This window comes from Sus scrofa, chromosome 16 (genome assembly GCF_054392235.1).
Source record: "Sus scrofa isolate SSC_HxYL_T2T_F1_AM1 chromosome 16, Sscrofa_HxYL_maternal_Yorkshire_Landrace_v2.0, whole genome shotgun sequence".
NCBI classification, from domain to species: domain Eukaryota; kingdom Metazoa; phylum Chordata; class Mammalia; order Artiodactyla; family Suidae; genus Sus; species Sus scrofa.
The window spans coordinates 33,652,961-33,680,583 of NC_139398.1; the positions used below are offsets into that span (position 1 = coordinate 33,652,961).

Here is a 27,623-nt window from a genome sequence, read left to right on the forward strand (position 1 = left end):
ACACCAACTAAAAAATTTGAAGTTTTTTTTGGTTTTCATATTTTTCCCTGCCTTTGGGTAAAATCCAAACTGTTTTACATGAGCGCTATAAAGTGCTTATTTACAAATGATTTTAATAGTTAATTACAAAAATAAATGCTTGAGGAAAGTGACAGTAAAATGTTCCCACAAATAGAAAGACCATCCCATTAAAAGAACATGCTTTCAGCATTTAAGGAAAACAAAATATAATAACGTGCCATTTAGAAATTCATCATAACATAGCGATTAACATCCTTACTTTCAGAATAACAAATTTTAAAGGATGTAAAATCTTATCTGAAAATAGTATTTCAACTTGGGTTCGATCTCAAAATATAAATGGTATAGATGTACTGCATTCCATCCTTAAAATGATTCAGAAATAATTCATATTTCCTTGACCAGAAGAGACATATACTAGGCCATGTATACAAAACTTAGACTTAAGAGTCAGTCTCAGTGTTGTACAGTAAGTAGTTTGTCAACCTTATTAATCTTTTATATTTTCCTATCTTAGGTAAGACAATAGAGAGGAACTCATTTACTCTAGGGTATAAATCAGTGATAACAGCTTTAAATATCAGCACTTTTTAGAATTCTTAGGGAAGATTATGTGGTTGTTAAAAACTTGGTCTCTGGTGTTAGGGAGGCATGCATTCAGGTATAAAGTCTGCCACTAATTCCATACTTGTGGAAACAATATAACTGTACCTCTAGTCTCTTCATCTGAAAAAAATGAAGATTATAACAATACTTACTTTACAGAATTTACATGAAAGTTAAATGGAGTTTTAGACATGATGATTACTTAAAACAAAACAACAATAACCAAAAAAACCTGAAAGAAAGGATATTCGATATGTGGCATGACACCAATCCACATTCCAGAACTGAGAGTTGACATTGCTAACTTATGACAGCACTTTCTTGATAAACCCAAATAGCTTTCTAGCAGCCATTATGGATTTATTGTCCTGGCATACAAGCTGAGATAATTTGCCATCACTGGCTGAATAAATAAAAGTCTAGCTGAAGAATTTCAAGAAACTACCAGATAATTACATCTTTTACATGCCAGAGGGGTTCTCCAGTTCCCCACAACCTTATCTCACAAGTGAGTGTCAAAACTCTGCCAGACCACCCTCTGCCAAGTTCCTGGGGCCCTATGAACTTGGGTGCCTACTTTCAGTCCAGCAAGATAAACTTCCCTTTTTAATGCAAGTGCTTACTGCATTGTCTGCCCTTGGAGCCTAGTGAACCACAGTGGAAAATGCTCAGCAACATATTGGCATTGCCATCCACATTAAACTGTAGTTCAATGCTTTGTTCTTTCTTAGAACAAGCTCCTTTTTCAGCAATTACATTAGATTTAAGAAATGAGATCTCCAATGACTTTGAAAGGAAAGAGTCTTTGTGAATGTGCAGCAGAATACTTATGAGGTGGAATAATAAATGGGCCTCTTCTAAATTGGACTGCAGATAGTCATCCTTAAAATAGTATGACTTGACCTACCCCTAGACAAATAACATGTTGACCTTCCCTCTATTGAACCATAGAGCTAAAAATGGGTAGAAGCGGTTTTCAATGGCAGCATTAAGCAGCAAATCATAAAGGTTTACTTGTAGCTTAGAGGGCATGTGGTAAAGTAGGAAGGCCATTTTTTTTCATCAATTTAACAAATATTTACTGAGTATCTTTTTGTGCTGGCCACTGTACTAGGGTCTTGGTACACACTCTTGATTGAAGGAATATTAGCCTCAGTGCAAGCACCTTCTCTCCCTGACGCTGCCCAGCTCATTAGTCAGAAAGCAGATAATCTCCTTACCTCTTCTTCCATCTAGATTTTCTTCCCTTCTCCCAGGCCAGTCCCTGGGCTTCAAATATAAAGTCAAAAGTAAATATTTCATAAGCCATTGGGTTCATAGCAATTTTCTTACCTGACCTAGTAGAAAAACTTGAAAATAAAGGCATAGTCCTTAAAAATGATATATTTTAAAATTTATCTTTTCTTCTTTCTAATATATTTTTAATCAATCCACTTCTTCAACAAATACGTATTGAGGGATGGCTATATACCAAGATACTTCGCAAGGTAGGAGAAAGAGAACAGTGGTACAAGATGAAGCTGAAGATGAAGTTGGAGTTTTGCAAAGCCTTGCAGGTTGTGCCAAGGAGTTTTGTTTTTATTCCAAGAAAAATGGGAAGCCAATAGAGATTTTAAGCAGTGGGGTGATTCACTCTGATATGCATTTTGTTTTTTAAGATCAGTCTGCCTGCTGTGTGGAAAGCGGATTAGAGGGGAAAGGGAGTGAGGGAAAGGAAATAAGGAATCTAATTAAGAGGCTAGTCCAAATTCTAGAGGAGAATTGACAAGGTCTCTATTTCTTTCTTAGTCGTGCATCCATGATTTTTTCAGGCAAATGCAATAAGTAAAATTTGAGAATATAGTTTTCTGTTAGAAGGAATGATGATGAGGGGATGGGAAGAAATATTTTAAAGAAAAATTGTTTTCTGCTTTGCCTATTTTAAGATTCATGTAGCATTTAATGAGTTCCTATATTCATTGTTGTTTTCTGAAATGCTTTATTAAGAGAAGACATTTCATCCCACAAATATTGTATTAGGTACTTGTTACATACAGGAAGGGCACAAAATACCATCTATTAACTCAGTCTCAGTTCACCTGTATTTCTGCTCCACAGTGGAGGAGAGGTACGCTTTTATCTATCATCTTGTCTAAATTAATCTTTTAAATATGTAAATTATTTTTGAGTTAAATGTGTTTTCTACCATGTTTACAGAGACTTAGTTACACATGAGGAAACTGAGGCTCTGTTAAGCAACTTGCTCAAGGTTATACCACTAGCAAGTAACAAAAGCCTTTAATTAAACCCAGACCTTCCTCCTATAAAACCACTGCTTTTAGTTTCCACAGGTCATATCTACAACTCTACCAGCACAATGTCATGTTCTTAGTATGTAACTTATACTATCCAGTACCACACCAAGGAAAAGTCAGTATAAAATCATGGCACTTATGTTTTTTCAACTTTGTCAAAGTTGATTGATTACACCTATGCATTCCTACTACCTCAGAAATCACAATGAAACATTAATAAATGGTTGGGTTTTTTTTGGGGGGGGTTGAGGGGAACCAGCAGTCAGGGAGGGAGGGTACCACAAAGACAAAGGAAACTGGAGAGAAATAACAGTATCAGGAAGCTAGAAAGTAAGAGAATGAATAATAACCTTAAGCCAGCATTGGAGCTACTAAGAAGCACTCTGAAGACTATAAAATGCTGATGAAAGAAATCAAAGATGACACGAACAGATGGAAAGATATACCGTGTTCTTGGATCGGAAGAATCAGTATTGTCAAAATGACTATACTACCCAAGACAATCTGCAGATCCAGCACAATCACTATCAAATTACAAATGGCATTTTCCCCAGAACTAGAACAAAAAATTTTAAACTTTGTATGGAAACACAAAATACCCCAAATAGCCAAAACAATCCTGAGAAAGAAAACAGAGCTGGAGGAATCAGACTATACTACAAAGCCTCAGTCATCAAATCAGTATGATATAGCACAAAACTAGAAATATAGATCATTGGAACAGAATAGAAGGCCCAGAAATATAGCCACACACCTACGGTCAACTAATCTATAACAAAGGAGGCAAGAATACACAATGGAGAAAAGTTGGTCTCTTCACTAGTGGTGCTGGGAAAACTGGACAGCTACATGCAAAAGAATGAAATTGGAATACTCTCTAACACTGTAGACAAAAATAAATTCAAAATGGATTAAATACATAAATATAAGACCAGATACTATAAAATTCTTAGAGGAAAACATAGGCCAAACCACAGCAGTATCTTCTCAGATCCACCTCCTAGAGTAATGACAATAAAAACAAAAATAAACAGATGGGCCTAATTAGACATAAAAGATTTTCCACAGCAAAGGAAACCATAAACAAAACGAAAAGATAACACAGAATGGGAGTAAATATTTTGCAAGTATGAAGTGACTGACAAGGGATTAATCTCCAAAATATACAAACACCTCCTCCTTCAGCTTGATATAAAAAAAAAAAAACACAAACAACCCAATCAAAAAATGGGCAAAAGATCTAAATAGACATTTCTCCAAAGAAGACATACAAAAGGCCAAAAAACACATGAAAAGATGTTCAACATAGTTAATTATTAGAGAAATGCAAATCAAAACTACAATAAAGTACCACTTTACATCAACCAGAATGCCCATCATCAAAAAGTCTACAAACAATAAATGCTGATGAGGGTATGGAGAAAAGGGAACACTCTTACACTGTTGGTAGGAATGTAAATTGATGCAACCACTATGAAAAACAATATGGAGTTTCCGCAAAAAACTAAAAATAGGACTACCATGTGATCTAGCAATCAAACTCCTGGACCTTTACCCAGTGAAAACCTAATTTAGAAAGATACATTCACCCCGGTGTTCACAGCAGGATTGTTCACAATAGCCAAGACATGGAAACAACTTAAATGTCCATCTACAGAGGAATGGCTAAAGAAGGTGTGGTACATATATAGAATGGAATGCTACTCAGCCATAAAAACAAATGGAAATAACAGCATTTGCAGCAACATGGATGGATCTTGAGATTATCATATTAAGTGAATTTAGTCAGACAGTGAAAGACAAACATCATATGATATCACTTACATGTGGAATCTAAAAAGAGGATACAAATGAACTTACTTGCCAAACAAACAGACTCACAGACTTTGTAAACTTATGGTTACCAAAAGGAATTGGGGGGATGGGAGGGGGGTTTGAGATTAGCATATGCACACTGAGATACATGGAATCACTGGCCAATAGGGACCCACTGCATAGCACAGAAAACTCTACCCAATATTCTGTGATCATCTATGTGGGAAAAGAATCTGAAAGAGAATGGATGAATATACATGTATAACCAAATCACTTTGTTGTGCAGCAGAAATGATCACAACATTGTGAATGAACTATACTTCAATAAAACTTTTACAAATGGAAGGAAAAAAAGAGGCAATCTGGTTTACTCCCCATGAGCCACCAAAATCCTGGCATCGGTACCACTAAGTAGTTCTGGAAGCAGAAGTGAAGTTTGACTGAAAACAGGGAGTAGTTTTGTCGATTTGAGAACAAAGTAACTCGGGAGTTACTCCCTGGAAAAGATGCAACATCAGACAAGAGCTTGAAGTGGAGGCTCTATAATAAAAAGAGAGAGATTAGATGAAAGTTTACATACTATGTTAGTTTTCTGTTGTTGCTATAACAATTTATCTTAAGTCTGTGGTTTGGAACAATGCAAATTTATTATCTTACAGTTCTGGAGGCCAGACGTCTGAACTAGGCCAGAAGGTTTGGGTTTCTTCTAGAAGCTCAGGAAAGAATCCATTTCCTTTCCTTTTCCAGCTTGTAGAGGCTGCCCTTATTCCTTGACCCAAAGCCACACATCACTCCACCCTCTGCTTCTGCTGTCACATCTCCTTCCGTGACTCTGACACTTCTGCCTCCTTCTTTATCTTATGATGATTTTTGTGATTGCAGTGTGCCCACCCAAATAATCTAAGACAGTCTCCTCATCTCAAGATCGTTAATTTAATCATGTCTGCTGGGCTTCTTTTGCTGTGTTAAGGTACTTATTTACAGGTGCTTGGCATTAGGATATGGACATCTTTAGGGAGCTGTTCTGCCCACCACACATGCAAAATATTGAGGTCCTTTTCTACTTGGTTCACAGAATGCTGGCAGCCAAGTTTATTTCTTCCAGGCAGGAAATTATAAGACTTTTCTCTGGAGAGTCTGGCCAACCCAAAAGAAAAGAATAAAAGATATTGACAAAGGAATTTCTCAATGAATGGTCAAACCAGATAATGAGTCCCCAGTTCAAGTGCACGTAACTGCTAATGAACTTTTTAGTGTGTGCTCCTTTCTCAAATACAAGCATGGAATCAAGGGACACCAGACAGTGATTGAATGAGTAAACAGAAAGAAAGTAAACTGGAGGAAAAGACTTTGCAGCGAGTTTAATATATATTTTATAGCATTATATACATATAATTTATTTTCATATATGGCATATATAAATTACATGTGTAATATGTATATAATTAATATCCTCACAAATATGGAACATCTGTGAAGTAAAAGAAGAGCACTATATTTTAGAAAGAGCAAAACAGAACAAGAGTAAACCTTTAGAAATTTAGACATAAAATATGCTCCTAGAATCAATATTGACTTTTTAAAAATCAATAAAAGATTTGGAGAATAAAATTGAGTAAATAGTCCAAATAGCAGAGCAAAAGGACAGAAATGAAAAATAAGGGAAAATATTTTTTAAAAAAAAGAACCTCAGAAAATCAGGCCAAGAGTCACTTCAATGCCTGACTAATAGAAGCTCTAGAGAAAGAGAATATAGAAAAAAGAGGTGATGAAATTATCAAGTAGATCATTAAAATTTCTTCAAATCAAAAGACATGTTTCCAGTTTAAAAGAGCCAATATAATGCTCAGAATGATACGTGGAAATAGAACCGTAACAATGCACATCATGAAATCTTAGAAAATAGCAAAGAAAAGGTCCTACTGGCACGGAGAAGGGAGTACAAAGGTCACATATAAAGAGTCAGGTATCAGAATGACTTTAGGTTTCACAACAACAATTCTGAAGTTAGAAATCAGGAGTTCCCATCATGGCGCACTGGAAATGAATCTGAATAGTAACTGCGAGGTTGGGGGTTCCATCCCTGACCTTGCTCTGTGGGTTAAGAATCCGGTGTTGCCATGAGCTGTGGTGTAGGTTGCAGATGTGGCTCAGATCCTGCATTGCTGTGGCTGTGGTGTAGGCTGATGGTCACAGCTCCAATTCCACCCCTAGCCTGGGAACCTCCATATACCGCGGGTTCAACCCTAAAAAGCAAAAAAAAATAAAATAAAATAAAATAAAATAAAATCAAAGGAGCAATGCTTTTAACACTCTGAAAGGAAATGATTTCCAGCCTAGAATTATGTGCTAATAGAAAGTATAAATTATGTGTAAAGATGCGATAAAAACATTTTCAACTGTAAACTTTCAAAATATGTAACCTGCATGCACACATTTTTGGGATGGTTCTAAAGGAGATGCTCTAGCAAATGAGCTAGTAAACTAAAGAGCCAAGAAAACGGGGCACCAACTCAATGGGATAAAGGCAACCTCCAGGATGATGGTGAGGGGATAGCCCAGAATGACAGCAGTGCACCAGTCAGAGAGAACAACCAGTCCACAATTCGGGGGGTGGTGGGGGGGGGTGGTCCCTGAGGATACTCTAGGAAAGAAGTCTCCAAAAAGATGGGACTAGAAGCAGTTGAATATCTCCTTTGAGCGGAATATTTTGAAAAGATATTTAGATAATTGGAAGAGAGTTTGGGGATTGGCCAGTAATAAGCACATAGAGAACTAAGAAAACAAACATATGACGCAGTTATTAAATCCAGAGAAAACAGAAAGTAGGGCAGGAAAGGAAAAATAATCGTAATATATTTCATAGTCACAATGATGTGAATACTGAATATTGATCTAATCAAACTTCTGTTACAGTGATTTTGGGAAGATGCGGGAATGGAACACATTTGTGTGTATGATGATAGTGATTGAAGAGGTTGGAGGAATCTGTGAAAGGGACCTAAATTCCTCCACAGTGGCAAACCAGTAGTGTCGAAGCAGAAATACAGAGAAGTTGCAGTAAATGCCCAATAGTTGGATACGTGGAGGTTAATACGAAAGAAACAGCTCTGTGACTTGGATGCTGTTACCTCTGGGGACCAAAAAAAGAAAACGAAAGCAAGCAGTGGAAGGGGCAAGGAGGACATTGCTGTTTTTTCCCAGAAAACTCTTGTAGGACCATTCGATCCCTTAAACCACATGAAATATATATAACTTGGCAAAAAAAAATAAACACTAAATTTAAAAATAATTCCTTTTCTACCATACTGTCAGACACCCATGATTAAAGGACAAATCCCATGCTTCTGGCCCAGGATAGACTTCTTATTGAGTTATACTGCTTAACAAGCCTCCAGTATCTTATTTCTTGGACCTACCTGCTCTTTGCATCGAAATATATGGAAATAAAAGTGTGAACAAGGTGGATTCGCCGAGTCTCGAGTGCAATAAAAACACTGCTGAATAACTAACCATAGAGGGCTCTTTGTAATGCCCTCTAACCTACAAAAAGGCATTTTATGTTCTTGTCCTTCACCTTTATTCAAAACTCTCCTTCACATCTCCAGACAAGAATTTAGCTGGAGGGAGTTCCTGTCGTGGCTCAGTGGTTAACGAATCTGACTAAGAACCATGAGGTTGCAGGTTCAATCCCTGGCCTCACTCAGTGGGTTAAGGATCCAGCATTGCCATGAGCTGCGGTGTACTTTGCAGATGTGGCTTGGATCCTGCATTGCTGTGGCTCTGGTGTAGGCTGGCAGCTGCAGCTCCGATTCGACCCCTAGCCTGGGAACCTCCATATGCTTCGAGTGCGGCCCTAGAAATGGCAAAAAGACCAAAAAAAAAAAAAAAAAAGAATTTAGCTGGAGCCTTATGCATAATGTAGAGCTTTGTTCTTCAAGATTCTAAAGTGTTGTAATGGTCAGTGTTGACAGTAAACATACACTTCTTTTTCTCCCTATTCTAATACAGGTGATTTGTAAGGTCTTGTTCCTACCTTTTTCTTTTTTTTTTTTTTTTTTCCAGTGTATTTAATTGGCCCTCAGTCTCAGACTAACCTATTTCATGTAGGAAAGTAACTGGAGGGTTTTCAACCATCTCAGAGCAGGAGGTTTGAAAGTATCTATTGAGCCAAAAGCAGCTCTGGAAGAGGAGGCGGGGGGAGCTGAGAATGAAGTGCCAGTAGGTATGGGAACGGGAACAGGCAGCTCTAGAGGCCCCAAGTCTCTGCTACATGACTCCCCCCATCTAGAGTCTGGCAGGCTGCTTTCTCCTGCTGGGTAGTTCTACTGAGTTCTCCTCCAGCCAAGCCCAAAAAGGTTGTGGAAACAGTCTTGGCAGGAAAGACAACAACCCCCTGCAGAGGAATGGGCACTACCAAATGGGTCACCTCTAATTGCTGCTAGAACTGGAATTATGCACTTGGACTGCAGCTCTGGCAGGCCCTGCATTTCCTTCTCCCTTTTTTCCTGGATCTTTCCATGTGTCTCAGCCACATCCTCTTTTCTAATCTCTTCTCCTATGCACTGTCTCATCCAGGCTCCAACATTGTCCTTTATGTCCCCGTCCTCTTCCTCTTCTTTCACTTGTGTCTGGCTCTCTGATGGGTCAAAGCGTGGATTTTGAAACTCTGAGGCCAGGTGATCCTACAGATGCAGTTTTTAAAAAAGTATTCCAAGGCTCAACGTTTTCATCTCTCTTGATGTATATTTTTAGAGGGTTGTTATGAACATTGAAGCAATGTGTGCACGTGAGAGCACCTGGTACAGCTTCCAGTCTTTTTTTTTTTTTTTTTAATCCAATCTTGATTTACAAAAGAAAACAAGAACTCAAACCTATGTTAAAGTATTCTAAGATGGTTTTAAGAAATGACAAACTGTAGCCCCAGAAGAAAAATGAGTTTGTGCCAATTCATGAAAAAGCCACAGGCATAAGACATTCTGTACTTACTTCTAGCCATCTATGAGGGAACTCTGTAATGCAAATGCAAAAGCAATGAACTAAACAGCAAATTAGTCACCAAAATATTAAAAAGTATGTGTTTACAGAAGGAGGTAAATAATGTCACAGAGTGACATTAGTAACTGTGATGGGACACTCTTGATTCTACTTTGTGAGATACCTTGTGCTGACCTGAAGGTAAAATAACCAGGATCCCAGAGGGAAACAGGCAGTTTACATAGGAAGTCGCTAGGCTGAACTTAAAAAGCACCAGCTTAACTTGAGGCACAAAGTAAATGGACCCCACTGGAACAATTCCAGCATGGCCATCCCTGGTGAAGTTATAACCAGTTGTGTACTTATGAATACAAGTGTGTTGTAATAAATACATTATATAAAATTAAAGGAGAAAACACTGGCTCTTTTCAAACCAGTTCTGCATTTTTTTGAACTGCTATAAGTTCTTGTTGGAAATGAAGTTATAAACTGCCTACTCGAAGACATTTAGCATTTCTTAGTTTTGATTCATTGTGACCACACACTAGAGAAAAAAAGGAATCAATATTAGAATTTAAAAAAAAGGAAGCTATTCCTTTTCTCATCAAAACCATGCTGATAAAGAAATTATTCATTTTGAGAATAGGACATTCTTTTTTTTTTTTTTTTTTTTTTTTTTTGCCTTTTGCCACACTCGCGGCATATGGAGGTTCCCACGCTAGGGGTCAAATCAGAGCTATAACTGCCTGCCTACACCACAGCCACAGCAACGCCAGATCCGAGCTGCATTTATGATCTACACCACAGCTCATGGCAACACCATATCCTTAACCCACTGAGCAAGGCCAGGGATAAAACCCACAACCTCATGATTCCTAGTCGGATTCGTTTCTGCTATGCCACAACGGGAGCTCCCAAGAATGGGACATTCTTAATAGGACATTGGAAAAGATGAGAAAACTATCTTTCAACCCACTGAATACAACCCTTGCCACCCAGAACTCAGTCTAATCCATACCATCTTCTGAACTCATCTGCTTCTCATGCCGTTAATCTTCAAGGGACCTATTCATTGTTAAGTTTCAAAGACTCTAGATTTTTTCTCCACTGGTTTGTATATTAGTCCAAATCTAGACACAGATCAATTTCAAATAAACAAGACATGTAAATAATTATAGTATTTGACACGAGCCAGAAGCAAAAAAACCCAAAAAACAAGAAACACAGAAGTGTGTCAAACATAGACCTTGCTATACTTCTGGAGGTAGGACCAAGACCCTGAAAATTCTGTGTCAAATGGGTTCTCACCCCAACCTCAACAGCAAACCATGCTGTTTAATTTGCAATGCAATCACACCTAGTAATGGGCTATGGCTGGTTTCTTAATTCCATTTGCTTTTCCGAATCTGGAAATTGGTAGCAGCAACCATTCAATTAAAGAAAAATTCTTCTCATTTCTTAAAGTCAATTACTTCACTAATATTATAAATATGGAAGTTTACAGATTAAAAAAAAAAACCAGAAGATTCTTGTAGCTCCCATTGGACCCCTAGCCTGGGAAACTCCATATGCCGCTGGTGCAGCCCTACAAAACGAAATAAATAAATAAATAATTAAAATGAAAAATCGTAGCAATTCTCACTTAAAAAATGAAAAAAAAACCCAAGAATTTTCATTAAGTCATTTGATACAGAACATCTAGCAAAATCATTCTATCTATCAAAATACAGTGATAATGGAAGAAACTGGCTTTATATTTTTGAATGTTCGGTAATGAATCCCAAAAGACATGGTCATCACGTGCCATATGCTTTATATTTGGGGATGATCAGTGAGGGGGACGCTTTCATGAAGACCTACTTCTTTTTCAGTAGACCTTTTTCAACAGCCATGACATCACACTCTGTTAAATTTTACTCTTGTTTCAGTGTCTAAACATGACTCTGAATTATTTTTTTTTCTTCTTAAAACAGTACCATATGACATGCTTATGCTTGCCACGACTAGTCTTTAACCTTCTGCCTTTCGAAATGTTTAACTTAATATGACCTAACTGATCTCCCATGATGGTTCTTTTATGCACATGCATACTACAAAAATGTATATTTGCATCATACTTGACCTATTGTAAAACATGTTTAAACATATTAATCTTTTAAATATATGAGCACCAGGTGCCAAAATGCATGGTTTTAAAAACCTAAGCTTTGGCATAAACCAGACTGGATTCAGACTCCATCTCCTCAGCTTACTAACTGTGCGCTAGGGCAGGTCATTTGATCTCTCTGAGCCCATGTTTACACATCTGCAAAATGGGAATAGGAAGATATAGTTCACAAAGTTGTAAGGATTAAGCAAAGTAATGTAGGTAAAACACTAAGCGTAGTGCCTGGCACGTGAGAGAGAAACTTGGTAAACTGCATCTCTTAGTACATGATACCATCCTCAAGAGGTAAGTTATCAAACCCTTGTATGATGAGAGAACTAAGGCTCCAGTATTATAAGACGTACCCCCAAGATCACACAGCTAGCGCTTAGAGAACTGGGATTAAAACACATGAGAGCTGACTCCCAATCTCATGCTTTTTTCTCTAAGAAAGCCCTGCTTGGCTTAGATAAATGCCTATTTCGCAGTTTCTTTTCTTCTGAAGCTGTGAGGTACCTGGACTGGGATAGCCTGCCTGCTTTTGTCATCTGTACAAGCCTGGTTGAGATGTCACCTCAGCCCGTGGGAGTCTTCCTGCACTTTTGTTTTGCCATCTGCAAATATGCAAGATGATTCACTTATATTCTTACCATTTTCTGTTCGGATTCTGACTTTAAAAAGTTTGTTTGCGAATGTTGGCGGGCAAATGGCATGGTGAGTCTGGCAGTTTAAAACCTCCGTGTCCAAATCTGACTAGGAACCATGAGGTTATGGGTTCGATCCCTGGCCTTGCTCAGTGGGTTAAGGATCTGGCGTTGCCGTGAGCTGTGATGTAGGTCACAGACGCAGCTCGGATCTGGCGTTGCTGTAGCTCTGGTATAGGCCAGCAGCAACAGCTCCGATTAGACCCCTAGCCTGGGAACCTCCATATGCCGCAGGTGCGGCTATAAAAAGCAAAAAAAAATAAAAAAAATAAAACCTCCACGTCAATATTTATTTTCAGCCACTGGCAAAAATGACTCAGAAGAATGTGTTCCTTTTGACAAAGCATACCCATTTCTTCATAATTTGAAGATGTTATTTCATCTATACATAAAACTATTGTTTGCTTTTGTGATAAAGTTATCTGCAGTCTTTAATTACTTGAATATAATTGTCAGCAGCAAATATGGGCCCTCTGGATTTACAATGCCAGAAAGAGCTGGTTTTGTTCTTTCTCTACATCCTTCCTTCATTTACGCCCATGGGCTAATGAAGATGCAGAATGTGTCCTGCGATGTGCCTGGTCAACTCAGTGCCATTTGGAAATACATATTTCATTTGACAGCATTTATAAATCACATATTTTCCCCTCAGAATAACTTGCAGTGTGAAAATGCCTCCATATGTTAGAAGTGGGTCTCTCTATTTTGCTGAGGGAGGAGGGAATGGAAATATAGTCTAGGTTGCATGGCATGTTGAAGAGAAGCATCGAGTAAGCACATGTACAGGTTTAAAATGGTATCTGTTAAACTTCATTTTAAGTAATTAGTGTTTTCTGCACTGCTAAAATTAAAGAGGTGATTTTGACGCAAAATATATTAATAAGAATTAAATCACTCTTCACAAAGACTCTTAATACATCAATGTGGCTGAAATGCAGCTCTGAATATTGAATTCAGACAAATGTAAGCTCTTTCTCTTCAGTAAAGAAGCACACTATTTTTAAATTCCCTCATGGACTCCAAGGACACAAGCCAGATGCTTGATGGCAACTTCTTCCAGTTCCCAAACTCTTTCCTTGAGCTTATTCCCCTTCGTCCTGAGCCATTGGGCAAGCAAGAGAAAAAGCTCCTTATTTTCCCATTTCACAGGAATAAATGGATGTTTTTCCAATAAGAACAAGGCCTTGGAGGCCTAGGCAGGAACAAAGGAGTAGGGCTGCCACCCAAGGTGCTCACAAGCATGTCTCTAAGAGTTAAAATGTATCCTATTGCATGAGCTTTCCAGCACATGTGTGGCAGCACGCTGGTATATGTGCTAATATGTGTGCTAAGATCTTGGTCTGTCATCCCACAGGTTTGTCATCCCATCCTGCTTTTACCCCCAAGGTGCTGTACACATTTGAGATTCATATATGTGGTTACGTGTATCAGCAATTCTTTTCTCGCTACTTCAGAGTAGTATTCCAGTGTATGAATATACTAACAATTTGCCTATCTGTTTATCTACTTATATACATTTGGGTTGTTCCCATGTTTGAGCTTATAGAAATAAAATCTACTATGAACATTCTTGTTCAAGTTTTTTGTGGATACATCATTTTCATCTCTCTTGGGAAAATACCTAAGAATATAATTGCTAGATTATAGGGAAGGTGTAGATTAAACTATATAGGAAACTGCCAAACTATTTTCCAAAGTGGTTATTCCTGGTTTGCAGAAATGAATAGAAATCTGGTTTCTCCTTATTCTCTCCAACACATAGTGTCATCAGTATTTTTTTTAATTTTATTTTCTTCTTTTTTGGCTGTACCCACAGTATGTGAAAGTTCCTAGGCCAGGGATTGAACCTTCATGACAGCATCATCCCTAGCCACAGCAGTGACAACACTGGATCCCTAACTTGCTGAGCCACTGGGGAACTCCATATCATCAGTATTTGTAATATTAGCCCTTCTAGTGAATATGAAACAATATCTCACAGTGATTTGAATTGCATTTCCAGATGACTAATTACACTGAGCATCTGATGTGCTTACTGGCCATTTGTAGATCCTCATTTTGAAGCGCCTGCAAGATCATTTGTCCATTTTTAAATCAAATTCTTTACATTGAGTTCTTCACTTATTATTACAAGTTCTTTTTCAGCTCTGTTTTTCACAAATATTGTTTCCCAGTCTTTTTTCTTAATGTTGTATTTTAAAGAACAGATAATTTTAATGTTGACATTCTGATTTGTCTATTTTTTATGATTAGCACTGTGTCTGTGTAAAACCTGTCTATTCCAATTTTGTGAAAGCTTTTGTTCTAAAAGCTTTATGGATTTACTTTTGCATTTTAGTATATTTCATCTTAATTTTTGTGCAAAGTAGGTGTTGAGGTTCATTTTTAGTAATATGTTTATCAGTTTGTTCCAGGATTATTACAGAAAAGATTCTCTTATCCTCTTTTGAATTATCTTGATGTCTTTGTCAAAAATCAATTGGTCGGAGTTCCCATCATGGTGCAGTGGTTAACAAATCCGACTAGGAACTGTGAGGTTGCAGGTTTGATCCCTGGCCTTGCTCAGTGGGTTAAAGATCCGGCATTGCCGTGAGCTATGATATAGGTTGCAGACTCAGCTCGGATCCCACGTTGCTGTGGCGCTGGTGTAGGTCAGCGGCTACAGTTCCGATTCGACCCCTAGCCTGGGAACCTCCATATGCCACGGGAGCGGCCCAAGAAATGGCAAAAAGACCAAAAAAAAAATTACAACAACAAAAAAAAATCAATTGGCTAATACGAATAGTTCAATTTCCTGGCTCCCTCTTCTTTTTTAATGATTGATTTTCTATCTTTACACCATTATTACACTGCCTTGATTATTATAGCTTAAAATTCCAAATTGTGGTTTATCAACTTTGTTCTTCTTTTTCAAAATTGATTAACTATCCTTGGTCCTTTGTATTTCCTTATAAATTTTAAATCAACTTGTCAAAAGAAAAAATTTCTGTTGGAATTTTTATTGGGATGGCCTTGACTCTTTAGATCAATTGGAGAGAATTGACATCTTAATAATATCAAGGCTTTCAACTCATGTATTTATGTCAGTTTTCTTTAGCTTCTCTCTGCAATGTCCGTTTTAAGTGTATAGGTCTTACACATACTTTGTTAAATTAATTTTTAAGTATTTCCTTTTTCTCTACTGAAAGAGTACTTTAAAAATTTCAATTTCTAATTATTCTTGGCTAATACGTAGAAGCACTGACTTTATAACCTGTTATCCTGTCATCTAGCTGAACTCATGTACTAGTTTAGTATTTTGGAGCATGGGGATAGATTCCTAAGGAATTTTCAATATAGACTATCACTTGTCTGTGAATAAAAATAATTTTATCTCTTTCTTTCTAATATGTAAGCCTTTTCTTTTCCTTTTCTTAACTTAGTACACTGGCCAGTATGATGCTAAATAGAAGGGATTACAATGGACATCTTTTTTTCTTCCTGATCTTAGCAGGAAAGTATGATTAGCGGTTGGTTTTTATAAAGTTCTTTATCATGTTGAGGAAGTTACTTTCCATTCCAAATCCTTTAAAAAATTTTGCATGACTAGATGTTGAATTTTATGTCTTTTTCTGCATCTTTCTGTGTTGTTTATAATGTTCCTTTATTAGCCTTCCAATATCTGTAGGACCTATAATGACACTCTGTATCATTCCTGATATTGATAATATGTTCTGTCCCTTTTTTATTGATTAAACCTTGTTAGGATTTTTTAATTTTATTAATTAATGTTTTATTAATGTTATTAATGTTTTCAAAGGAATAGCTTTTGGGAATTCAGAGATGAGAAAAATATTTCCTCCTACCTTTGGTTTTAGAAGAAGGAAAATGAGGGGTTCCCTGGTGGTCTAGTGTTTAGGATTCAGCTCTTTCACTGCTGTGGCCTGGGTTCAGTCCTTGGTCTGGGAACCGAGATCCCACATCAAGCTACTGCACACCACAGCCAAATAAATAAATGAATGGAAGTTGGAAACTGAAGGAGTTTTTTATTTATCTTTACTTTTGTTTTTGTTTTAAGTCTACCTTCAGAAATGTAATTAGGGATGGCTTTGGGCAGCCATACCTTTAAAAAAATTGTGGTAAAGTACACATACCATAAAATGTACCATCTTAACCATTTTAAAATGTACAATGCAGTAGTTTTAACTTTGCTCACATTGTTGTGTAATCAATCTCCAGAACTCTTTCACCTTGCTAAACTGAAATTCTACACCATTAAACAATGACCCCCCCCCCCCATTCACCCTTCCTCCTGCCCCTGCCCACGCTTCTGGGAACCCCCATTCTACTTTCTCCTCTAGGAATTTATCAACTCTGTTAGTGGAATAATACAGTATTTGTCTTTTTGTGACCAACTTATTTCACTTAGCATACTTAATATCCTCAAGAATCATCCAAGTTATAGCTCCTGTCAGAATTGGCTGCACCACGGTGCCAGCTATTTGGTCAAACATTATTCTAGATGTTTCTATGAGAGTTTTTTGAATGATATGTACATTTAAATTGGTGGACATTAAGTTAAACAGATCACCCTCCATAATGTTGGTGAGGCTCATCCAATCAGTTGAAAGCCTAACTAGAACTAAAGACTGACCTCTCCCGAGGAAAAGGCAATTATGCCTTTGGACTTCAACTGCAGCATCGGTTGGATCTTCACATGGGTCTCTAACTTCTGGTCTACAAAGCAGACTTTGGACTTGCCAGCCTCTGTAATTGTGCGAGTCAATTTTTAAAAATAATCTCCCTCCCTCAATATCTTTTTTTTTTCTTTTTGCCATTTCTTGGGCCACTCCCACGGCATATGGAGGTTCCCAGGCTAGGGGTCGAATCAGAGCTGTAGCCCCCCGCCTATGCCAGAGCCACAGCAATGCAGGATCCCAACTGCGTCTGCAACCTACACCACAGCTCACGGCAATGCCGGATCCTTAACCCACTGAGCAAGGCCAGGGATCGAACCTGCAACCTCATGGGTCCTAGTCAGATTTGTTAACTGCTGCGCCACGACGGGAACTCCCCTCCCTCAATATCTATATCTATATCCACACACACATACATACAGAGTATGTATATATGTATGTGCTTTGAAGTTACCAAAGTAATTTCACACACAGTATTTTATGTAATTTGCATATCAATCAGATGAGGGACTGTATTAGTCAAGGTTTTCAAAAGAAGCAGAACCAACAGGATGTATACATATATATGTATATGTATGCGTTTATACAAATACATGTGTATACACACGTATGCACATATATGTATATAGATACATGTAGGTTGTGTTTATGTGTGCACACATGTATGTGTACCTCCTCTTGGCTCTGTTTCTGTAGAGAAACTTGAGAATACTACTTTACGTGGTTGTTATAAGAATTAAATAAGATAATGTGAAACCAGTTTGTGAATTTCAGAGCATTATCAACCCAAGGATGGTTAAATCTGCCTAGTACATGCAGTGTGTACTGAACTGTGTTGAGGCCTTACAGACATATAAATTAGTGTCTACAAATGTGGTCTCAGATCAGTGTTATAGATCAATGGATTTGAACTATCATAGATTGAACAACAATAGGAAGAGGAGCCTTCTGGACTTCTGTTCTGGACTAGTATAGCATCCGTTGCCATAGAGTGTAAAGTCTGTGTGGACAGGAAACCACATGGCTTAGTCGACTTAGTTCAATGTACATACCCAGCATCTGACAGTGTTTTGCATCGTCAATGTCCAGATAATTGCTGAAGAATAAGTGACTTTTATCTATGTGGTCACTGAAAAAGTAAATTCTGTGAGTGACTGGGTAGAAAGAGTTAAATACTTCAGAGGCAACATAAAGCACTATTGCCTCTAGCATGGAGGGTTGGAAAGTATGTGTGTGTCGAATCTGGTCATGCCTCCGAAGAGTGTAATGTGAATTAATCCTGGCCTGTATGCTGGAATCTTAGTCTGGCTCAGGGCGGGCCAAAGCCACAAACTCAGATTACCTCAGTGAATATATCCACAGCCAGACCTCACTCTCTGAAACGAATGGCTTTGCTTCCTTGGACCTTTGTTGAACTTTGCATCATAGCAAGATGCAAATATAGAAAAGTCAGGGCCACTGCACTGAATGAACACTAAATTCCAGGGCAGTAACTGGAAAGAAAACTCTGCCCAGTGTCACTTGTCAACTCAGTTCTCTAGATGACATTTTTTTTGTAGCAGTCAGTGACCAGTCTGGGTTGAATTAGCATGCTTCACAACTTTATGGATCGTGGTTTATGTGGGCAGATATTTTGAGACTCGGCTGTGGAAGAATATGGTTGCTTTCAAAACATTCTAGGCAAAAGCTTTGGTCTGTGAAAGGAGACCAGACTTCTAGTCTTGTTGATATTTTGGGAAGTATGTCATCATAATTATATTTCCAGGCTGCTTTGGATATGGCCAGTAAGGGAGAGACCATCAAGATAGCATGCCTTAAATTGAAACAACAGTGGGATACTATTTTCCACTTATAAAGCTGTAAAAAGAAATTTTTAAAAATAATACCCAGTATTACTGAGAATATATCTCTGCACTGCTGATGAGATGGCCATTTGCCCCTCTCAAAAAAAAAAAAATCTTAGAAACACATACAAAGGGTTTTGATCCCACAATTCTACCTCTAAGAATGTATTCCAAGAAAATAATGTTATCTCTGCAATGACTTATCCATTAGTGTATGTTAAACGTAGCGTTGTTTGTGATAGTGAAAAATTAAGAATCAATGAAATGTCCAGGAGCAGTGAATTGCCTAAGGGAATTTTGCTACATTCATAGGAAGGAATAGTATACAACTATTAAAAATAGGGGTGTAGAAGAATATATACATGGGAATTTGTTCATAATCTATTGTTGAGTTAAAAAACAGCTTGCAGGAGTTCCCATCTTGGTGTAGCAGAAATGAATCTGACTAGGAACCATGAGGTTGTGGGTTCGATCCCTGGCCTCGTTCAGTGGGTTAAGGATCCCCGGCATTGCTGTGAATTGTGGTGTAGGTCACAGATGAGGCTTAGATCTCACATTGCTGTGCCTGTGGCACAGGCCAGCAGCTGTAGCTCCGATTAGACCCCGAGCCTGGGAACCTCCGTATGCCGTGGGTACGGCCCTAAAAAGGAAAAAAAAAAAAAAGCTTGCAAACTCTATGTAAAAAATAAGTATTTTTGTTTAAACAAGTTAAGCAACAGAATAATCGGTACATGTGCATGGAAGGAAAGGCTAGAAGACTATACATTAGAATGTTAATAGCAGCTATCTTTGGGTGGTGATTTTTACAGGTGATGTTTGCTATCTTCTTTATGCTCCTCCTTACCAAGTTTCTATAATAAATAGTCGTCAACAATTGTGGGGGAGGGGAGGTAGCTTTAAACATTTCAAACAAAATGAGCAGCAAATAAAAAACCTATGAGGAATTAGGATTGTCTGTTAATAGAGGAGTACATTTTACAGTGCTATGAGTAAACTCTGGCACGTTCTAGGACTTTATATTCTAAGGCAGTTCAAAATATTAGCCCTGATGGTGCAAAGGGGCCTTAAAAGTATTCTCTTTTTGTCATTTAGTATGAAGTACTTTCTACTCACACTAAACTAGGAGTAGAGCATGTCGTCCTGGAACTGAAGCAGGGAGGCGACTGACACATTCACGCAAATGTTAGCACACAGTGGCCACCTTGGAAGTGAAACAGCCAACACTGCCCACCCCACTGAAATCTAAAACTGTGTCTATGGAAAAGTAAGCAAAGAGCTTGTAGCCTAGGTCCATACATAGACAGATCCATCCCAGGGTATTGAGGAAAAGTTAGAAGTATCTGAGTTAAATCCTTAGCCTCTGGGGGGTATCATCATCCATGATAGCACCCAGGCTTTTCTGCAGGTGTCCTTGGTGTCCCTGACAGAATGGATTGGAGGCATCATCCTACGTATTCATGTCAACCTCTGCCACTAACTGATATAGCTGACTGAGTAGTGGATTTGAAATTTAGAAGATTGATAGTGACAATGGCTGAAGTTAGGTAGTTCAGTTTGAATGTGTGCCCATCATGTGAAATGTGACACTTTTCCCTGTCTGCCCCCAGCTGTTCCAGAATCATAAAAGGGAAAGAGTCAAGAATATATTTATTGTGCCCATGAATGAATGAGCCGGAGAGCCAGACAAAATTAAGCTTAAACTTTAAGTCCAAAAAAATTAAGTTAAAACTTTAAGTCCCATGGTAGGACAAAGGAGAAAGTTCCAGACTTCAAGTCATTCTTAGCAAATTCCGCCTGTAGCTGGTACAGCCTTGCCCAGATCAATGTATTGAACTACACAAAATGCAAAATACTCTCGAAAAATGGCAGTGGCTGGAAGTGTAAGCATGTAAGTTTCAGAATGACAATTCCAGTATGCATTCTGGATAGTCTTCCATGATCCTTTGAAAACTGATGCTGAATCCAAGTTAACTCACCCTTATGCATCACTATTATATCTATTCTCAGAGTTTAAAAATATTAAGATCACAAAGCGTTTCACAACAGAGATCCCCCAGGTACTTCCCCGGCCCACCATCCTTCCAGGTATGCAGATTCACGAGATCACAGAACTCACAACCCATTAGCCTGACTCACCTTGATGTTGCTGGTCCTCTGGAAGTTTCCATCTACAGGTGTGCAAACTGTTGAACAGGTGGCTGCTGCCTTTGCTTTGTATGGTAGACATGGTGCTGGCAGTACGGCTGTGGCTCCCGTATCACTAGGGTATTTCCTTCCCTTGGCCAGTCACCTGCAGTGGTCTTCACACAACACCCAGAACCACAGAGGTATAGGCAGATCCTGTCCTTGCATGGAAAAATATTTACTTCTCTAATGAATTTTCAAATGTTTCCTAGTCATGATTCTTAAAATATGTGTTTACCAACTTGTAGCTTCTTCTGCATATAAAGATGCCAATTCATTTGGATAAAAGCACAATTAATTCTTCTTCCATTTAAAAGCACATTGAAACATGCCCCCTTATAATATAAAATCCTGCAAAGTAACTCTTCCTAACAGATTACAGTTTTGCAATTTTCGACTCTCTCTGCGGACTTGAAATCTAATGTCCTGAGTATTTAGAGATGTCTGCTAGAGTCATACATACACAAAGAAAAAAAAAAAAAGTGCTGCTGAGTTAAATCAAGTGATTTCTAAGCCTGGTTTAAGTTACCCTCCGTGACAGCTGAAAGTGAACAGTTCTTAAGGGAGGCTGGAAGGGGGAGGAGCTGAGTGGGCCAGGCCGATTAGCATAAAGAGACAGGCAAGAAATGGCATTGGGGTTGCTTTCAATAATAGTGACCAAAGCAAGGATTCTAAAAAGATGCTCTGACGTTGCAGTATTCACATATTTGACTTGTGCTGCTTTGTTTGTAATTAAAACAAAAGCTCAAAGCAGGGGTTTATACTGCATGAATATTCCCTCGTACATGCAAAATCTAAAGGAAGTGGTAATGAGCTCATGGAAATGTACTGCTGGAACTTTCGATTTCTGTAAACACCTCTGAGTCCTCAGAAGGGGGGCAGTTTTAGAGCAGTCTGCCTGCCAAGGCAACTATCTGGAGCCCTGGAAGAAAAATAAACACACTAAACTTTATCTTTCCAGAGATCTATCTCTGTTTCCCTTTAGATTCTCTATTGCTACTTCTAGGTCATGAGACAAGGCTATTTCCAGTGTTTTGTGTATGTGTGTGTGTGTGTGTGTGTGTGTGTGTGTGCTCTGAAATAGGTCATTTCATTGAAATATTGAAAATAGTTTGGGAGTTAACACCGTGGTTAAGCAGAAACAAATCTGACTAGCATCCATGAGGATGCAGGTTCAATTCCTGGCCTAGCTCAGTGGGTTAAGGATCTGGCATTGCCGTGAACTGTGGCGTAGGTCACAGACACAGCTCGGATCACGAGTTGCTGTGGCTGTGGCATAGGCCAGCAGCTACAGCTCCGATTTGACCCCTAGCCAGGGAACCTCCATATGCCACAGGTGCGGCCCCAAAAAGAAAAAAAAGAAAGAAAGAAAATAGTTTACATTTCATTGAAAAATAGCCTATGTCATTATTGCTTAAAAAAAAACCCTAAACACCTTTCATTGAACCTGGAAGCCTGCTGCCTTTGAAGTTATAATGAATGCTGATAGATCCTGCCCTTCACGATTCACAGCTCTTTGTAGATTCAGAAAAGAAGTGGTTGCAGACGAGGCTCGGATCCCGCGTTGTTGTGGCTCTGGCGTAGGCTGGTGGCTACAGCTCTGATTCGACCCCTAGCCTGGGAACCTCCCTATGCCACGGGAGCGGCCCAAGAAATAGCAAAAAGACAAAAAAAAAAAAAAAAAAAAAAAAAAAAAGAAATGAAGTGGTGGGCAAGGACGAAGGAGATAGAGCTGTTTAACCTCAAATTCTGGATCCTGCAGCTTCCTGTGCACATTTGGAAGTTGGTGCTAAACTTGACACCCTAACTAGAAATTTGCCTCCTAGCCGGATCCCGATGGGCATCCTCACTTCACTTTGAGGCAATTAACAGTTCCCAAGTTTACTCTGAGCTGTGCTAACTCTTGTGAAATGTGCCACTGCTCTCACAATTCTTATGACTTTTATTATACTGCTTTCACTGTTTTAGTAAACACTCCATTGCGGTTTTTTAGGTCCCTCAGAGAGTAACAGGGTATAGAGATGTTCAAGCTACTTGGAAAGAGATTTCTGTTATTAGAGAACCATCATTTCTGCTTTGAAGGGCTGATATTTATCTTCTGCTTCACGACGGTCATGGTCAGAGGCTGAGGTATCTCCTTCCTGAATTACATAAAGCCATCCATAGTCTATCAAGTTGTGGGCCCTCACTAAGCATATTATTTATATGAGTAAATCAAACACCCCACAAAACTGTAAGGCAGCCCTTGAGAGAAATGGATTTTTTTTTTTTTTTTGGTCTTTTTGTCTTTTTAGGGCTGCACCAGGGGCCTATGGAGGTTCCCAGCCTCGGGGTCTAATCGGAGCTACAGCCGCTGGCCTCCACCAGAGCCACAGATCTGCGACCTACACCACAGCTCACACCAACACTGGATCCTTAACCCACTGAGCGAGGCTAGGGATCGAACCCACAACCTCATGGTTCCTGGTCAGATTCGTTTCCACTGTGCCACGATGGGAACTCCGAGAAATGGATTTTTAAAAAATATTTTATAATAAGAAATTATAGGCCCTAATGTAGGATCTAGTGATTCCAAAAAAATCCCTTAGATTCCTCTGTTTTTCCTTCTCATGAATGGAGGTAAAGCTGGGGGGAAAAGAGAAGAAAAGGAATGGTCAGCTGACTGTAGAGGCTAAAACAGCCAGCTTTCTAGCCCCAGTGCTCTAACTAGTTTACTGCATAACCTTGAACTAGGTCCTTAACATCTCTGGGTTGGTGTCTTCATTTGTCAAATGAAACAAATGTTTGGTAAGCAATACGAGAAAGTATTTAACACTCCCTCTGTGAATATAAAGGCCTGGGAAAGGAAGAGGTATCCTGTTTTGTCTTTGCCTAAAGCTTAAGGAGAAAAAATAGATTTAAAACTAAACATCTGAGTAGAATTTGGAGGTGTATTTGAAAATCTAGGCTGACTACCTCAATTCTCAAACTCGGTTGCCTAGCATAATTACTCAGGATTAGAGAGTCTGAGCCCAAACTTCAGAACTGAGGGTGCGAGGTATCGATATATGTATTTTTTTAAACGTAATCCCCCTTCAACATTATTGAGATGTAATTACATGCAACATTGTGTAATTGTAAGGTGGCACACGTGTTGATTTGATTCGTTTATCTATTGCAAAGTGATTACCCCCAGAGCGTTAGCTACCATCTCCATCCAGTCACATAGTTACCGTTTCTTTTTTGTGGTGGGAATTTTTAAGATCTCCTCTCTCTTAGCAGCATTCAAGTACATGATACAACCCGATCAGCTCTAATCACCATGTTGTAATTAGATCCCCGAACTTGTTAGTCTTAAAACTAGAAGTTTGTACCCTTCGACTACTAACACTCCACAACCCCTGGCAACCAACATTCTGCTCCATTTCTCAGAGTTTGACTTTTTTTTCCCCATGGAATCTATATGTTTTTAAAGTCCTCTTATCAAAATTAGCGAGCATAACCTGCTTAAACAGATCTGGTTTGTGTCACTATTTCATTCATTCTATCTTTCCTGAGGACTGATGAAATCAAACAACACTCGCTAAACATAGTGGTTTCCCCTTCACAACCTGCAAGTACAGGGATGGTACCGGGAAGGCTTGTTATCTGGTTCCTCTGTGTCCCACTGTTGTGCCTCATTGAATCAGCCCCAGGCAGTGGCCCTGTGATTGAGTCAAGAGCACTCTCTTGCACTGCATGTTCAGTTATACTCTGCTCTCAGAGGAGTCTCTGTTTTGACTCCCCAGTTTCCTTTGGAAGTAAGCCAGGGTAGCGGAAAGCAGTGTGTTACAGGAGTATATAAAATAGCACCAGATGTATCAGCCACAGTAAGTATCAGCCATAGAAAGCCATAGCCCTTACCTCTCAGACACATCACCAAGTTAATCGTTCACAATGGGCATATTGTACTTTGCTATTTGTTGGGAAGTAAAAGCAAGAAGTCAGAATGCAAAAGATGATGTCGGGTTGGGTTAAGAAACAGGTGCATAATATTTGGCATTTTTACTTGCAGTTTGTTTAAAAATGAATTAGAGGCCTCTGAAAGCCAGCCTGTTTTCCTGACCATTTCTCTGTGATGCCAAACCAATGCCACTGGTTTTCTTGGCCTGGGTTCTTCCTGCTCCCCATATCCTTTCTGCTTAACCTGTGTGTTTGTTCTCTCAGAAGGACAGAGTAGAATGGCATGTCGCAGATAAACAGTCAGTCTTATCAGATAATACTTTTAAGTGATACTGAAAAAATTGATATTTTATGATTAGAAATCATAGCTTTCTGAACTGTAAATTCTAATCATAAAATATCAATTTTATAATCTAAATGGTTCTAAGTTTGTAGGAGGATTTTCTTTTTTCAAATAAACCATGTTTAAAAAGCATTGTACATTACACATGCATTGTACATGAGTTCACAAGTAAGGTACTTGTTTAATAATAACCTGCCTAGTGGCAAAAATAAATATGATATCTAATTGACAAGTTTACCTACTCGTAAAGCTCTTTAGACTGTTTGGGATGAAAGTATTAGATAAATATGAAGCAGTAGTACTGTGTTCACCATTCTCATTCCCAGAGCTTAAGATAAAAAACCCTTAACAGAATGCAAACTCCAAAACTATAACGCTGTGGGATGAGCCCAAAGCACTGCAGGAATTATTAAATTGTTAATAGTTATTAAATTATTATTAAATCGCAATAGCAGTTCAAAACTAGTGGACTAATGTTAAGACTTTAGAGGTTCTTGGGGTTCCCATCGTGGCGCAGTGGTTAACGAATCTGAATAGGAACCATGAAGTTGCGGGTTCGATCCCTGGCCTTGCTCAGTGGGTTAAGGATCCGGCTTTGCTGTGAGCTGTGGTGTAGGTCACAGACGTGTCTTGGATCCTGTATTGCTGTGGCTCTGGCATAGGCCAGTGGCTACAGCTTCGGTTGGACTCCTAGCCTGGGAACTTCCATGTGCCGTGGGAGGGGCCCTAGAAAAGGCAAAAAGACAAAAAAAAAAAAAAAAAAAAAAAAAAAAGACTTTAGAGGTTCTATTGATTTTTTATAACAGATCCCTTGCTCCTGTATATTAACCAGGGATAGATTTTTTTCCAAATCAATCTTCCTTCCACCAAAGACATTGTAGATGAGATTGATGAGTTTCAGGGCCTCACAATGGCTGATGTAACATGTACATCATAAAGTACCAACAAGGTGGGCTTTTGAAGCTTTTCAGAGTCATGTTACTCAATGTTACTATATGCTTTTAGCTCAAACAATTTCCCAGGTATACAGTTGGCTGGACTTAATGATTGCTATTTGTAGAAATATAGGAGATGCAGCTGGTTGTATCTGAGATGGATTTGCTTGAATACTTACTCTTGCCCACAGATTCAGAAGGCTACATTGGTAGAGCACCAAATTTGCTTACTTATCGAAGATGCTCACTATTCTGAAATTGCTACCATTGAATGCCAACATTTGAATCTTGGTTATCAGGAATGTTGCCACACTCCCTAAACATTGCCTTAGCAGGCCAGACGAATTTTGGCCCTTTCACTGGTGAGCCTCAGATTTGGCTGCTATAGGGCTCCCTCTGGAGGTCAACAGAGTCCAAGTCAGTCAGTAACATGCCTTGGCCTCAGGATAAACCCATGTCTTTTCATCCAGAGCCCAAAAGAATGAGGTCCTGTATTTGTGAGCTTAGGAATTGATTATCTGTATCTGAGACTGTAAGAAAGTTACCTGATTATTGGTGAAATCTGGTCATTGCTATATGCTGATATTTAATCTCTGTAGTTTTACGTTTTTCTCTTTTTTGAAGTCTTCTAGGCAAAGTGGAAAGACAACACAATAAAATCAAAGGTCAGAAAAACACTGAGTTTTATTCTGTTTGTTGGTTTTAAGTGGTAAGGAAACCCAGAGTATGGTGGTTCTGGTCCTGGTTCTGTAACATCCACCATCTGAGTAAGAGCAAATGCCTCTACAGAGTCTGAATTCCATCTTAAAGTATTTGAACTACCCAGGCATCCGAGCCAATGGGTTTCTAGCAGAACTGAACTCTGAGGAAGTTCCCTTGTAGCTCGGAGGATTAAGGATCCAGTGTTGCCACAGCTGAGGCACAGGCTGCAATTGCAGCACAGGTTCGATCCCTGGCCTGGGAACCTCTACATGTAGCAGGTGTGGCAAAAAAACAAAACAAAAACAAAAGCGGAACTCTTTGATGGTAAATACTCATTAACTGGGATTGTTTCAAAATAAAGCAAATTAATTTGCACCAGGTAATTCAAATGTAAATTCTTTTGAATTTACAGGAATAAAATAAAAACCAAACTATGTTCCTCCTTCATTCAGTCA

At 38.7% G+C, this 27,623-nt stretch overlaps 1 protein-coding gene and 1 long non-coding RNA gene across 11 annotated transcripts in view; one reads left to right on the top strand and one right to left on the bottom strand.

Annotated features, from left to right (window-relative positions):
- RANBP3L (RAN binding protein 3 like) overlaps window positions 1-21,801 on the bottom strand; it is a 49,135-nt gene extending 27,334 nt beyond the window's left edge. For all 3 annotated transcript variants that reach the window (XR_014831142.1, XM_085002067.1, XM_085002066.1), the window contains exon 1: window positions 21,220-21,801. Coding sequence is in view for 2 of the 3 variants with exons in the window: in XM_085002067.1 (XP_084858193.1) it covers window positions 21,220-21,310 (91 nt within the window). In the remaining variant the exon portion in view is untranslated. The remainder of the gene's footprint in view (window positions 1-21,219) is intronic.
- The window catches only part of LOC100515693 (uncharacterized), a 226,806-nt gene that overhangs the window by 32,588 nt on the left and 166,595 nt on the right, over window positions 1-27,623 (top strand). The gene's annotated exons all lie outside the window — the stretch shown is intronic.